Genomic DNA, 16,621 nt, shown 5'->3' on the forward strand with positions numbered 1-16,621 from the left:
AATCTTTTTTTTTCCCTTAAATTCTACTTTATTCTTCTATTCTCAAGTTATTCTCTGTACTAAACAAAGGCGGGTTTATAAATCACTGAAATCATGGTTTAAGGGAATTACTAAACTCAAAAGACAGGGTCAAAATCTCAAAAGTTCCCAAATTCATCTCAATAACCAATCCTCTTCCTCCCCCCGCCCTCCCCCTTTTCCTCCTACTTTTCTTCTTCTTCATATCTGGAACCACAACACAGGGGGGAAAAAAATCTAGGCTCTTTACCTGTATTAACTTATTTAATCTTCATGAAAACCATATAAGGCAGTTACTATATTATTCCCATTTTACAGACAAGGAAACAGAGGCCTCAAATGATTCAGTAACCTGCCAATGAGCACACAACTAAATTACAAATCCAGGATTTGAATTTAGGCCATCTGATTCCAGAATCACCACCAGCTCTTCATCACCACACTACAATGCCTCCTGAAATACAGCTGTTAAGAAAACTAGCCGAGGGCTATGAGGAATTATATCCTGGCCATCTGTTCAATAAAACATTTATTGAGTGCCTACTATATACCGGATGCTGAGAATACCCCCAACAGCCATGAACGCTGTTTCTATGTCAGAGTCAACATTCTCGTTGCTAGCCTCATTGCCATTTACCATATCTCTCAAACAGTAAGCATGCAGAATCTGTTAGAGTAGGAAATTCAGTAAGAGCCATTCTTTATCCTTGTCTTAATCTTCTAAAATTCCTTATAGAAAAGTCATGACTCCTGTCAGCATTATATGGAATTCTAGCAAGAGCCATTGGCAATCTGCAGCAGCCTGGAATGGCACAGACATTGAAGGGAAATAAAGAAATGAATAAAATGGTGTCTGGAAGTCCCTTTCTGCTCTACTGATTGAAGAGGTGTGTTGGCAACCTTTCCGTGCTCTGCTTAATAGCCAAAAAGGCAAGCCAGACAGCCGCGTATTCTTGCGCCTTCTTCCCACCCTTGGAAAGGTCTTCTAGGCTAGAAGGGGGACCCCGTACACACCTAACACAAAAGGCAGGAGGCAGAGTGGCAGGTACCCCAGGCAGAATCTCTGAATAAAAGGCTGGCTGCTGACGCGTGCAGCCTCTGTTCGGTCTGACCTTCACATTGCGCAGGACCCACCCATGCGGTGCAGAACAGCCCCCTTCTCCCGGGGGCTGCTGAATCAGCCAGGCTGGGAACAACCCGAAGGGAAATTTCAGACTCCCGAGACGTTTGGTTTATTCAGCACCATGAAGGAAATAGCAGCCGTTCAGTGAGGGAATAAAAATGAGGAGCTGGCTGAATAAAGGTGATAAAAATAGATTTTCCGACTCTACGAAGATGAATCATTTTGCCATGGGGATTCGCTAGGCTCTGTTTCAGCTTGGTTTTCAACCCGGCCTCATAAATTTGACTAAGGAAAATTTCCTTCCTCTAGATAACCAGTGCCATGAAGCCGTTAGCATTCAGACAGGTCTGACAGGATTTTATTAGAGAATTGCCCAGAAATAACCTCCGTGCCTTCCCCAGCCTGCGATAAATACTGACTTTGAAGGACAAGGTTCTAGGAGGGCTAGGTTGGGAGAAGCAGCCCTTGAACCCAGACTCGACGTCCCTTCAGACTCTCTCCCCGATTTTCTCCATTCTTTCCCTCCTCCTCTTCAGAAATGGAAATTTTTAGAAAGCAAGGGGTCAGTGGAGACAGGAACAGAACGTGAGCGGGGGCTCAGGTGAAAGCGCACCTCAGACGTATGCAGCCATGTTTTCCCCATGACGCCACACACAGCCATGAGGCTGCCGGAATAAAGCTTTCAGATGCAACAGAATTGCTTTTAATTCACAAAATCCTTGAAACTCTTCTTTCTTTTGATGAAACTAAGTGCCACGGCATACCCCAAGAGAAAAACAAACCAACCAACAAAGCTTTCCTTAGAGAATAAAGAAGAATTAAAAGCAACAGGTAGTAGAAATATCAGGGGACAAGGTGAACTCTCTAGGAAAGTAATTGTGGCAGTATTTTCGCCACATAAAAAGGGCATAAAAAGGAACTTTTTTCTAAACAAGTGTTAAAATTGAAATAGCTTCCTTCCTTCTCTCATGGACACCCATAAACATGTACACTTGGTGGCTTTTACTTACCCCCCCAAGTCCTCATATTCTGCATTAAACTCCAGCGTGCCCACCCGGGGAGACGGGCAGGCATCCCTCCTTGGTGCTCCAACAGTCAGTCCCCACACAGCAGCTGCTACATTCCTTTACACTCCCTTTCCCCAAACTGTCCTCAACACAGCAAACCCAGCTCTGCCCAGGAGCAGGCTGCAGCAGCCTAAAGTGCTGATGCAGGGAACGGGGAACTTACTGGAAGGGAGCGTGATTGCCACACCTATTGGGGAGGGAGGCGGAGAATTCTGCTCTCTCTGAGGAAGGGGTACGGAATCCCCAAGAGGTAGAGATGCCCACATGCAATTCTGCAGGACAACTCTGCGACTGTTGCTGCTGGTGCACAGTAGGCACCAGATACTATCAGTCGATGTGGATCTGGAACAGGCACCCAACAGGACCTGAGAGACAAGAGTTCAAGTCCTGACGCCGGAACAAAGAAGCTGCATGACCCCAGGCAAGTCACTTCTGAGTCTGTTTCTTCATTTGTAAAACAACGGTGTTTCAAAAATATCTCTCTCAACAGCTTCTGGTTCTGAAATGCTAAAGCCATCATCACAATCATGAACATAGTAAGTAATAAGCACAGATACCATTTGTTGAAAACCTACTCTGTGCCGTCCACCACAGTAGGCATTTTACATATATCATCTCATTTAATCCCACAACAGTGAGATGAGATTTATCAACCCCATTTTATAGATGAGGAACCTGGTGAAGTCACTCCATGAATCCCCACGAAAATAAAGAATCCTCGTATCTACTCAGCGGTTTGAATTTAAATGTAGGCATTTAATCTTTGTGCCTGAAATTGAGATGACATCTGAGAATGGAATTTCTGCACTGTTGCGTGATTAATGTGTTTACGACCCGCTGCTGGTATAATTCTGAGGTAGTAGTATTTACGGTTATGACTGTTCGTGCTACTGCAAAACCCATTTCCCACCTGTTGTTTTTTTATTAAACCTCCCTAAAGGACATGAAATATTTCTTTGTGCAGATTCTAAAAACGGGGATCCTGAAATATGTGAACAGAAAGCTCGTGTGTGGATTGACTGTTTGGAATCTTCGAATGCCATAACACACAGTGTTTACAACTAATTCATCATTTGTAAAAGTTCACCCGATTGCTATGCCAACAGACTCACTGGTATCCACCTGCCATTTATTGATACATCACATGGCAGACTGACAGTCAATATTTATTAATAACTTCCGTGTTTCTTTGTCTATTTTATAGAGCATTATGCTCTATTCTATCTTTATCTTCCTTCTATTTTTTAAGCAAACTTTTTATTTCGGTACAGTTTTCAGATTCACAGAAAACTGCAGAGAGAGTACAGAGAGTTCCAGCATAACCCAATACTACTCTTAACTAGACTCTATGTTTTGTTTGGATTTCATTAGCTTTTCCCCTAATGCGCTTTTTCTTTTCCGAGATCCCATCCAGGACACCACATTATTTTTAGTTATCCTATCTCCTTCACTTCCTCTGGACTTTCTTGTTTCTCAGACTTTCCTAGTTTTTGAGGGCCTTGACAGTTAAGAGGAGCACTGGTCAGGTATTTTGTACTTCATTTTGCGTTTGTCTTATATTTCTCTCATGGCTAGACTAGGGTAATGGGTTTAGGGAGGAAGATGGCCGGGGTGAAGTGCCATTGTCATAACATCATGTCAGGCATCTTGGTTGGTTTTTTTTTGTTTGTTTTTTAACATTTTTACTTATTTTTAAGAGAGAGAGCACGCAAGCGTGAGTGGGGAGGGGCAAAGAGAGAGAGAGGCACAGAATCCGAAGCAGGCTCCAGGCCCTGAGCTGTCAGCACAGAGCCCGATGCGGAGCTTGAACTCCTGAACCCCGAGATCATGACCTGAGCCAAAGTGGGACGCTAAGCCGACTGAGCCACAGAGGCACCCCAGTCATCTTGTTTTTTTAATAAACGGGGAAAATTATTTAATGAAATCAAAACTTTAAACTGAATAAGATTAAATATCAACAATTCCTAACAAATGATAAATTAAATACCAACTAATTGACTCAGAAATATAACATTTTATATTGGCAAGAGAATGACAGAGAAGGAGGCTAATTTTTGCACCCACTGAGGTGGATGGGAGGCTTGAGATTCCAGCAGGAAGCCAGCTAATTACAAGAGAGGTGTCTAGCAAGTTCTTTTGAAACTCTTGCCAAGACAAACTTCCTACAAAAACAATCTCAGATTATGGCATATTTTAAGAGAAGTCCTGGTTCAACCTAGCGTGGTCTCAGCCTTTCATACAATGCTTGCAGATATTAGGTGAAATTTCTTCCTGTTGTCAAACAGCAGAATCCCTACAACTCCAGGTTTGGAGCGTAAGCTAAAACTTTACAGTAATTTCTTCTTGAGGTAAACTATGACTATATATATATATAAAAGAAGTAAAACTTAGACTGAAATATGTATTTCCTGCTATTACATATTTTTTCCTCACAGTTCCTAACTGAAGGTCTGTTCCTGAGGGGGATAAAAGTGAGGAACTGATGTAATGTCACAAACTACTAAATGCTGTCCAATGAAAGATAAGGGAGAACAAGTGGTTTCTTTCTTCAAAGAATGGGTTTTTTTGTTTTGGATTTTTTTTTTCCCCAGGGACAGGAAGGGGGCTGGGGGGGGGGGGAACTAGAAAAAAAAAAGTTTTATAGCACTGCTATATATAACCTTCCACCTCGGCAGAGACACAAAATAATTATGGAAACAAGCTTGGAAAAATAATTTGTGGTGCGTAAAGAGGATTTTAGCCAGCAAGTCTAGGCATTCATAACATATGCAAATAAGAATTTAAGTGCTCAGCTGGCTTACTCACTGTTAGGGGCTAGACTGTGTACTCTCGTTCCCCATTTATATGTTGAAGTCAGAAGCCCCAGTAACTCCGAAATGTGACTGTTTTTGGAGAAAGGGTATTTAAAGAGGTAATTGAACTAAATTCAGTCATTAGAGTGGGCCCTAATCCAATATAATTGGTGTCCTTATGAGAAGAGATTAGGGCACCGACACACACACACACACACACACACAAAGGAGACCATATGAAGATGGCTGTCTGCAAGCTGAGGGGAGAGGCCTCAGAAGGAACCAACCCTTACATCTTAGATTTCCAGCCTCCAGAACTGTGAGAAAGTTAATTTCTGTTATTTGAGTCCCCCGGGCGGTGGTACTTTGTCACAGGAGCCCTAGCAAACCAACCTGCCTACCTAGTATTAAGAGGGAAGGATCACAGAATATAAAAGAGGCTAGAGGGTATGGGATTGGTGGGATATTATACTTCAATGAACAGTCAACTATACGAAGATCTTTCTAAGTCACGATCTGTCATAATTTTCGTATCTAAGTACGGTTATTAAGGGCTCCTCCTGTGGTCTCAAACTAATTTCAACACCTCTCCTTCCTCCCCACTCTCTCTGCCAATGTAGCTCACACACTCCAAAGATAAGACTATAATTTGGGATGGAAAAGCTTCAAAGCTTGTGGCTTCCGAAAAAGAAATAATTTGTCTTCATATATATGTAAGCATAAGGATTTAACTTCAAAATAATCCATTCATTAACCTCATCCAATTTTTTATAACTTTTTCCTTGAGTTCCAAACCAACATTTCTGGTTATCTGCCAGACATCTGCACATGAATGAATACCTCTTAGATATAGCCAACTCAATATGTCCAAAAGAGAATTCATCTTTTCTCTTGGAACCCACCTCTCATCCCTTGCTCCCACGATTCCTGTTAATGGCATCATTCTCCTCCAAGTTGTTCAAGTCCAAAATGTAGATGTCATCTTCCTAAGATTATTTATCATATTTCATCAATTCTACAAAGTAAATTTTTTTAACCTCTGAAATAAAGACACATCTTTCCATTGCTGGTGTCTAAGTGCTGTGCCATAATTTAATTGGCAGTTTTTTCAATTAGTCATACTTTAAAAAATCGTATGTCTTATAATTGATGGCATATTCTATTCAAGGAAAAACACAGAAACATAAGTCCTGTCCCCTCACCTCCACTCCCACCGTTTCTACCAAGATTTAGGTCCTCATCATCTCTTATTTGGACTACTTGTCTCCTGATTGATTTTTGCTGCTGGTCTCTTTACACAATCTGCTTTCCACATAGCCACCAGAGTTGTCTGGAACACAAGATTCCTTTGTTTCCAGTGGCTCTTACCGCATACAAAACTTGTCCAAACACCTCCAGGTGGCATTTTTGGTCTCAGCTTGCAATTCCTTGTCCATTTTCCACAGCATTGATTTCTCTCAGGGATCCTGAGGCTCCAGCTGCAGCCATAGGCAAAAATACTAGTTCCTCTCAGACAAGACCCAGGCTCTTGTGGCTCAGAACCTTTCTCATTCCGTCCTCAGAGGCTAGAATGTGCTTCCCCCAACTCCAGTGCTCCTCACTATTTGTGGAAGCCCAGTTCAGATGCCACAACTTCCTAAGTTCTTAATCTCAAATAGAATGTTCTTCCTTGTTCTTCCTTGAATATTCTATTTCATTAACATTTCACAGCCTACCTTTATTAGACCTTATTTGTGTATTTGTCTCCCAGAAGGTGATCTCCTGAGAGGCAGGAATTATGTCTTGAGTCACAAGTAGATTTTTACTTGGAAAGCAAAAGAGAACACACCATCTCTCTTTGGTGTATCTGTGCAGAAGAAAACTGGAAGACAGATCTTAGATGCCATGCAAGAGAGGTGGGCCAAAGAAAACTGTGTTATCTTTAAAGTCCTGTAACTATAAGAGATGCATTTTCAGGAAAATAAGAAATCTATGCCCTGATTTCTCAATAAACATACTATTTCATTTAATGTGGCAGGCAGCTTCTGAATAGTTCCCAGTGACCCTTCCTCCTGTATACAGGTCCTATGTAATCTCCTCTTGAGTGTGGGCTGGATTAGTGACTTGGATTAGTGACTTCTTAATTAATAGAATATGGCAGAAGTGATAAAATGTCACTTCTGAGATTGTTATAAAGGACTGTGACTTCCATCTTGTTTGGTCTCTCTCTCTCTCTCTCTCTCTCTCTCTCTCTCTCTCTGGTTCTTCTTGCTTGATTACTCTAAGGAAGCAAGCTGCCACATTGTGAGCTATTTTATGTGAACAGGCCTACATGGCAAGGAACTGAGGATGGCTTTGGCCAACATCCTGCAAGGAACTGAATCCTGCCAGTATCCACATGAATGAGCTTAGAAGTAGATCCTTCCCTAATCAAGTCTTGACATGACATCGGCCAACTCCTTGATTGTAGCCTCCTGAGAGACCCTGAACCAGGGCCCCAGCTAAGCCATGCCCAGAGTCTTGACCACAGGAAGTATGAGTTAATAAAAGTTGCTTTAAGCCTCTAAGTCTTGGGGTCATTTGTTACACAGTAATGGATAGCTAATACACTCACCAAATAAGAAAATCAGAAGGTAGGCAATAAACACAGGATGAACGGGAAGGACAAAAAAACTCTATTGAATCTTCCCAAGTACTCAAAAAAGATGTGCAAGGAGACTAACTTATTGGTTGGATCCAATCACATTAGTAGTAATCAAAGTTACCTTTCACTCTGTCCAACTCACTGGAGAATGGTTTTCATCAATGGTCACATTTTCATGTTGTAATCACTATGTGGCCAAGACTTTTGATTTAGGTCACCAATGAACTGTAGTTCTGGTTCGTAAGAGTCATATATTCAGTGGGAAATAAACCTAGAATAAACCTCGAATGTTACCTTAGCTCAGAGAAAGCCAAAATGTCTTTCTGAGGTATTTGGATTATATTCTGAATGCAGTGGGCAGCCATACAAAGTTATTTGAGAGGATAAGAGACGTGAGACAATCTGTACTTTTAGAAGCTACCTGTGGATGCTGTTACAGCTAGCAGTGCACGAGCCATACTGACTTGGGGGAGGGGCATCAAATAAACCAAGCACCCTCTAGGTTCATACTCTACCATTCAACTGAATGCAGGATTGAGTACCTAAGACCTCGTGCGTTTTGTTGTTGTTTTTCCTACAGTCTGTGTTCTGTTACGTCCAAACCTACTAAAATGCTAACCACCATCCCTACTTTGGTACCAAACTCAAAAGCAGCAAATTGAGCGCTCCTTCTGTGTGTGGTATGGGAACAACCCAGGTTTCTCTCACCGTGCCAAGGATGAGGATAACGGAAAGAGTGTCATTAAATTCAATTTTGGCTGAGCTTCTTCACATGGTCTATTCATTCCTTCTCAGCCAAAATTCCTCCTTCGCACAGAACATCACTCACTTACTAGCTTTGACTTGTGCCCTAAAGAAGAGCAAGACCACCTCCAGAGACCCCTCATCATACCGTGCAACTACCACAAAGAGCAGAGTGAGGCAGGAAAAATACCCTGAGTGGGAGTATTCCAAGTCCCTCCTCCTCCCCTGGCCATGAAGGAGAATTCTCTGTCTGCTTCTTACCGAGTTTTTGTTACCCAGAATCAGAACCATGTGTGAAGGGGGAGTTGAAAGGAGCTGAGTGTAGTGCTTGCTTTGCACTAGAAAAGGCTGAGGGTTATTCGTGACAGAGAAAGGGATTAGAAGCAAGACAGACAAGACCTCGTACAGTGTGAGTTTGGAAGATTTTAGGTAGTTGGAGATGGAGAGAGATTTGAAGTGAGTTGGCAAGCATGAGGGGTGTGTGTGTGTGTGTGTGTGTGTGTGTGTGTGTGTGTGTAAAGAGAGAAAAATAGAGAGTGTTTTAGAAAGTTTTGCTGCATGTTATAAATGAAATCACTCTATGACATTCTTTTGAAAGATTCAGAAAAGATTTCTAATGTTCTCCTATTATTTTATCATTTGTTGAACCGGTGCTTCTTTGACTACGATGCTTGAGGTGGGGCCACATGGAGAGCGATTTCATAGAAGAGTAGAAACACTACATTGAAACCAGGACACTGTCTCAATTTGGTAAAGTTAATAAATCTTAAGTGAGAGGGATGAGAAGTTGTCTTCTGAAAACATATGCTGTCTCCTCAGAGGCTGTCACCTCCAAAAGCGGATGCTCGGAGGTGCTGAGGTTCAATGACACAGCGCAAGGCCTAAAGGAGATGGTGCAACACGGTAGAAAGGGCACGGTCTCTGGAGTTGGGCAAACTGGGATCCAAATTTCAATTCTGCCTCTTATTTTTCAGAAAGCTGGTAACTTACTTCTTTGCACTTTTGTTTCCTGACACGTATAAAGATACAGCGATAACTACAGTGCAGGGCAATTGTAAAGATTAAGGATGATCTAGCACCATACCTGACACATGCTAGGTAGTTAATGTATGACGGTGATCATTCTGGTCACTTACACCTCTGGCCTCCCTCTGTGCCTGTTCTGCCTCCCTCCTGGCCTAAAATGTTAACTTTAACTGGAGGAGAAACAGAGGCAGAGAACACAACTTGGACCAGCTTCTCCTGAGGACACCTATAAGACAGATTGCTGAAGAGAAGGGAAATGCTTGAGAAATTCCAAAGGCAGTTGTGGAATATAAACCTAAAATATCAGACACTGCTGGGGATGAGCTGAGGCACACAAGAGCTAACCTCCAGGTAGAATTTGCAGGAAACCAGTCCTTGGCAGACAGACACCCAAAACACCTGGGACTCAAATTTATGGTGTTGTCATCTTCCTAAAATTATTAAGTTTGTGTAAGGGCTTTCACAACTGCTACTCAGTTTTCAACAGCTCCGTGCATTTGCCTTTTGTCCTGAATAATATTTTTAATCTTCTCATAATGTGGAAATCTCGACTGCCTTTTCATCTTTTCCCCTGCTCTGACCTCCCTCGAAAAATGAAATATCAACTGTTCTGGTATCAGTTTCATAAAATAAAGCAGAAACCCCCGGAAAGCTTCCTAAAGTACACAAAGTTTATGGAAATTTACATTTGTATCCATTTCAGGAAGCTCCACTCTAAGTATATTTGAAATATTATCTTTTGATTAAAGAAAAATACATCCTCTTTCTAAAGAATAAGTTTTTGAGTGGGCTAGGGTAACTAAATGGTAGGACAATTCGGCCAGTTTCATTTCTGCTATATTCTACTGAACTCCAGCTAAAGTCGAATTTCCAGCATTCATCAGGCAAAGAGACGTTCCATGAAGTAAAGCCTTTTGTAGAGCTTGGGAAGATATTTTGAAGGTAGCAGCCAAAAGGAAAGAAGAAAAAAGCAAGATGAACTTTATCAAAACGCAAGTCTCTGCTTTCTCCTCTTTCTGGGAGCATTTATGAGTAACACAACCAGGGAGGAGGATGGCCTGGGCTCTGGATCCATCTCAGCGTTTACTCTGTGTGATCTTGGGCAAATAGCTCCCCTTTATAGACCCACATGTCTTCATCTGTAAAACAATTATCTCTAAGATGCCCTTCCAGCTGTAAAATTCTCTTTTTCTCAGATCACTTTCATCCTCATGGATTCACATGCAAGATCAAGCAAATATGTCATGACAGCTCTAGAAAGGTTCAGCACCCGGGGGCAGAATCCCCAAACATCATCTCTTTCCAATTATACTTCACACGTGCACACACACACCCCCACATATACAATGGCTGTAACAATTAAAATCTGGGCAAGAAAAAGCTTAATCCCTAAATTCCTATTGTTAGCAAGGATTTCGTACATTTGTGTCTCTTGCACAAAGTCTGTTTCTGGGATGAAACAATTTAGCACAATCTCTAATGACCATTAAATTGAGTTTCAGGATGTGGCTCGATTGTGCAATCCTGACCAACTGGCAGATTACAGGGCAGCGTTTTTTAAAGTCTTTGGTATGCCAAGACCTAAATTTGAGGTCTTTCTCTCTGGCAAGAGCTAACAGTATCACTAACACCTAGAAAAGAATGCACACATCTGCAGGCAGTCACCACGCGGCTTCATGTGTCAGCAATCGTTACAGAAGAAACCCAGACCTGGATCCAGGGTCTTTGCATTCTTGCCAGGAAATCATTTTCAACTACTTTGTTTTAACACCTTCACCCCTGAATTCTTTGTAACCACAGCTCAACTCAGGGGCTAAAATACACCTATTCATGCTTTGTAAATCTACACGTGTTTATAATTTGCGATTGCTATGTGAAAACACACTTTTCTATTTATCTTCAAGTCAAGCAGCTGGGCCATCTTAATGGATTCTTCTCAACACCAGGCCATTAAGACACACAGGCATGGGGCGCCTGGGTGGCGCAGTCGGTTAAGCGTCCGACTTCAGCCAGGTCACGATCTCGCGGTCCGTGAGTTCGAGCCCCGCGTCAGGCTCTGGGCTGATGGCTCGGAGCCTGGAGCCTGTTTCCGATTCTGTGTCTCCCTCTCTCTCTGCCCCTCCCCCGTTCATGCTCTGTCTCTCTCTGTCCCAAAAATAAATTAAAAAAACGTTGAAAAAAAAAAAATTTAAAAAAAAAAAAAAAAAAAAAGACACACAGGCATGGGTTCCAGGCATGAAAAGCCCTCTTGCCACGCTTCCTAGATCTCCATAGCCCCCGCTACTGAGGACTTCTTGATTACTAGATGGTCAGTGAGCTGTCAACCCCTGACAAAGTTCAAAACCAGCCTAGAAGTCTGTAGGTGCATTTGAGGGGCTCTGTCTGCTTTTTCCTGTCACCAATAAAAAAGGAAGGAAAGGTCACGTGAAGAATATGCCCACATAAAGGACTGCCATCTCTGCTAACGCAAGATGGCCTTTGCCATCTTCAAATCTGCTTATTCAAGACCCCACCCAGTCCCTCAAGAAAAGATAAGAGAATTAATGTTTTTTAATCTCCAACTCTATATTGCAAATTTTCAAGCCTACCAAAAAGTTGCACGAACAGTACCATCAAAACTCTATACCCTTTCTCTAGATCCAACATTTTGCCACATTTCTCTTCTTTTCTTTTGTCTCTCTCTGTCCAGTGTATGTATATATAAAATTATACACTGCATACACTGACTTCTTTTTGCGGAACACTTAGAGGATTAATGTACACATTGTGACACTTCATCTCTAGATACACCTCCTGCCATCAAGAGAATTCATTTCCCTAATTATACAACTATCTTTGACAATACACTTGTCACATGCAGGAAGTTCAATACTGAGAGAATACTGTTATCCAATATTCAATCTACACTCAAATTGCCCCAATTGTCCCAATAACCTCTATCATAGTTGCTCCTTCTCAACCAAGGATCACATGTCCTTTGGCATATCTCCGAAGTCACCTTTCATCTGTAACCATTTTTCCAGGCTTTGGGAGGTGTTTTCACAGTATGTCTCCTCAAATTGGATTTGTCTGATTGTACCCTCAGAGTTGGATTTGGCAGATACTCTATCGATGTGATGCTGTGACTTCTTAGTGCATCACTAGGACACCTTACATCATTTGTACCCATTACACGTATTGGTAAGTTTGATTATGGCCAATTAACTGTTTAAAGCTACAATATCTTAGCATGAATACTAAACCATTTACATACCTTCTATTTCAAATTGTTAACAACAGATATTCAAAATCTTACTCCCCAAAGCGTATTTCAACAGAGCTATCTTTGATCTCTCTAATATATTAAGTCATTTTTCCTAAACCAAGAAATGCTAACTGTATTCTATAATAAGACTGTATGCACCATAAACATTAAAGGCTTCACCAAGGAAGTGGGTCTTGATAAATAAATGGGATTGTGTCAAGAATCCAGGGGGAAAGCATTATATTCATAAGAAGTATCATGAGCAAAGGCATCGTGCATGAGAGTGAATAATATTTGAGGAACTATGGGTTGATTGTAATAATCCAGGCAAGAGATGAGGCCTGCTCTAGGCCTTGTCTGGTGGCCAAGGAGACTCAGACAAGCAGATTGGAGAAAATTGCTAAATTCTCTTGAGAGCTGAACCGGGCCTGTGCATGTCTATGATGCCTTTACTGACATTGGGAAATTGGTGAGTGGGAGTGGTCATTTAAGTCTAATTTGAATACGTTAAGTTGTGGTGCTGATAGGACATTGGGATGGAGCCGTCCAGTAAACAGAACAAGAGGTTCAGAGTTCAGGAGAAAAAAAAGTGGTGAGCAGTGATGATTTGGGTCACTATTATGAAGAGATGGAGTCAGGGAGACAGACAAGAACATGGGTACGGAAAGGCAGCAGACCTTAGGTTTGAAGAGAGAACCTAGAAGGACATTAACAGAATGGGGGGATGGAGGGGAGAGGGTGGCAGTTTTGTTTCTTGCCAGGACCCCCACTACCGCCCTAGTTTTTGGCAATGTTGTTTTGAAGGTAATGGGAGGAGAGAAAAAGGGTTTGACCAGACTTGTAGTTTCAGGAATCATTAATGAATGGGTAGCAATTAACTATACTTATACAAGTACTTTTTTGAACTAAGGATAACTCTGTTGTGTGTTTTTTCAATACCATCAAGCAATTCACTCAGTTCTGACATTTACTTGGAGAGAGCGTATGATCCCACAGGTTAAGGGCTCAGTCGCATAAGACTTGCCCCTCTCCTACTTCAGATGCCAATCCCAAAGCCAGGTTGTTACCAGTGCTTCTGACCAACAGGCTGTAAATCTGAGGTTCCCATGACCCCCTTCTTGGGCTTGACTAATTTGCTAGAGTGGCTCATAGAACTCAGAGAAATATGTGCACACAGTTACCAGTGTATTATAAAGATATTATAAATGATACAAATGAACAGCCCCATGAAAAAGTACATAGGGCAAGATATGTGGGAAAGGGCAGAAAGCTTCCATGCTTTCTGGGACCACCACTCTCCCCGAATCTCCATGGGCTCACCAGCCTGTAAGCTCTCCAAACCTCTGTCCTTTTTGGGTTTTTATGGAGGCTTCATTGGCCATTGGCGATTGAACTCAATCACCAGCCCCTCTCCCTTCCCTGAAGTTTGGGGGTTGGGGCTGAAAGTTCCAGCCCTCTAATCACCTGGTTGGTTCCCCTGGGAACCAGCTCCCCCCACACCCCTTAGGGCTCTCCAAAAGTCACCTATTTACATAAATTAAGGTGTGGTTGAAGTGGGGGCCGGGAGGGCTTGTTATGAATAACAAGATACTCCTTCAAACCTCAGGAACTGGAGCTATTTCAGGAACCAATGACAAAAGACCAAATATCACTACAAAGATCCTCCCCGCTGCTGTTCTTGTTGCTTTGGAAGTTCCAAGGGTTTTAGGAGTTCTGTGCCCGAAGCAGACAAAGACCAAATATTTATTTCTTATTATAAATGACAGTATCACAATAATAAAATGGTAAAGACGATGTAAGGGATGAATAATGAAGGTAAGTGAGGAAGTATTATTTGGAAAAGGGCAAGAGAGAGAAAAAATGATGGCAAGGATAAAGTAAAAAGGACATTCAAATGAAAAAGGAAAGAGGAGAAATAAAAGTCAAGGACATAAATGGAAGCAAAGCAACCAGAGCCCCTTGTTTTCGTGACTCGAACTCCTGCCTGCTCCAAGTAGAGGCATCATGTAAAGACCAACATTTGATCTATGATAAGAAATGATATAAAGATCAATGCACATGTCCTAAACCCTTAATTTTACTAAAATGATTTATGATTCACATTTGAATTAAGGTTTCAAAACCCCTTCTCCTTAGCTTTCTGGACTCTGGGCTACTTGCTTCTGTTGACATGGATTGTACTGGGACCTCCCTCAACTTCAGGCTACACATTTTGTTCCGATAACATGAAATCCCAGAGTTCCAAGGTCAGGAGATGCCACGGGCTTGGGGCCACACAGATATTTGTCAGCATCATTAAGACTATGACCTTAACATCTGGAAGAAATGGACTTAATAAAAAGTTTTAAAATAATATATGTACACATTACTACATATATAATAATATATAATACAGATATATGGATTACTTATTTTATAAAATTATTCAAATCCATTCCTTCCAAATCTATCTATCTATTTATTAACTTACTTGGCTACATGATTCTGATAAACAAAATTAGAGGGGTTTTTAGTGACTAGTCACCAGCTTACTACTAACCAGTATGGGAAATAAAATGCATCCACAGAAATAGCAATTATTATGATAAAAAAAATCAACTTCGTTAACTTGCTGAAATCAGGTACCTTATTACCATGACCCTCACATGTTCTCAAACACAGTTTTCTTTGGGGGGGGAGGGGATACATCTAATTTCTTTTTTTTTTTTCTTCTCATGTTTATTCATTTTTGAGAGACACAGAGAGAGCGTGATTGGGGGAAGATGGATACATCTAATTTCAATTAATCATCCTGATACGGCTGAGAAATTTTTTAACAACAACCAATAAGGTCTATGTAGGAGGCTGCCTAAATTCTTGACATTTTTTTTCTAATTGTTTTTTGCAAAAACCACATGCAGAGAAGGAGGTCACAATGGACACAGTGAGTCCTTACCAGGCCACACATATCCTCAGCTTTTTGTGCACATGTGTATGTGTGCATGTTCCTTCCAGAACTAAGGTGTGTTTGTCTTCTTGATCATCCACCTTTCCCCCCCTTTTACATCAAAGGCAACATCAACTAGAGAATTAAGATTAGTTGCCAAGAGTTAGGAAACATATCAATGCATAAAAACCTGCCTCTAGCCACGTGTGAACATGTGAATTTTGTCTGTTTAAATGGACAGGTTCAGAAGGGCAAGGGCTTTGCTTCAACAATTCTCCAGATGACATAAGGATCACTTTAGTGTCCATTATGTCTTTAGAAGAGTTGGTCTACAAATGTGGTATTTAAACACAAGTAGATTTTAAGGTTGAAAACAGCAGTTTATGATGGAAGTGCTGCTTGTTAATCATGAACTTCTCTTTCCTTACCCCCACTCCCCTTCCTTCCAGGGGAATGCAATGAAAAACTGAAATCATTACAATCACATTCTTCCCCCTGGGGTCAACCTAATTATCATACTCTCACCTCAAAACAAATTTACCTCTTTAAGAATGAAGGTCCTTATCACTCATGGGAAAAATACAAACAAAGGCTAAGATGCCATTTAAGCGGAACTGCAATCTTCCATTTTTAAGTGACCTCTCAGTTTAATGGATTCAATGCGTTCTCACTCAAGTGGAATATATATTGCAGGGGAGCACTGTAATAAATGGCACTGTCATGACCCTTAGGTTAGAGCAAAGGAATATTGGAAAATAAATCTCAATTCTGGATACTCACCAATCCCGCAATGGGGGTAGGCAATCTATTGATCTTTTTAACAAGTCCTGGCTTTATAGCATTCAGCAACCTGTCACGAAAAAGGCAGAATGTCAAGTGAGACATTAAAGCAAGATGGATCACACAAATCACCTTTATCCGGGGCTATAGCCAAATTGCTGAATAGGAAAAGTAGTGAATTTAAAGCATATAGTAAATCTCAGTAATCTATGAGCCTTCATGCGTACAAGTGAAAAGCTTTGCCTACGTCAAGTTTGTCCAGAGTGGGCGAAGTTTTA

General features: G+C 41.4%; 1 protein-coding gene across 8 annotated transcripts in view; it reads right to left on the reverse strand.

The window, feature by feature from the left end:
• Positions 1 to 16,621, reverse strand: part of LIMCH1 (LIM and calponin homology domains 1) — a 330,554-nt gene that overhangs the window by 163,601 nt on the left and 150,332 nt on the right. For all 8 annotated transcript variants that reach the window (XM_058722742.1, XM_058722745.1, XM_058722746.1 and 5 more), the window contains exon 3: positions 16,344 to 16,413. In XM_058722742.1, the coding sequence (XP_058578725.1) occupies positions 16,344 to 16,413 (70 nt within the window). The remainder of the gene's footprint in view (positions 1 to 16,343; positions 16,414 to 16,621) is intronic.

Source organism: Neofelis nebulosa, chromosome 3, assembly GCF_028018385.1.
Source record: "Neofelis nebulosa isolate mNeoNeb1 chromosome 3, mNeoNeb1.pri, whole genome shotgun sequence".
In the NCBI taxonomy this organism is placed as follows: domain Eukaryota; kingdom Metazoa; phylum Chordata; class Mammalia; order Carnivora; family Felidae; genus Neofelis; species Neofelis nebulosa.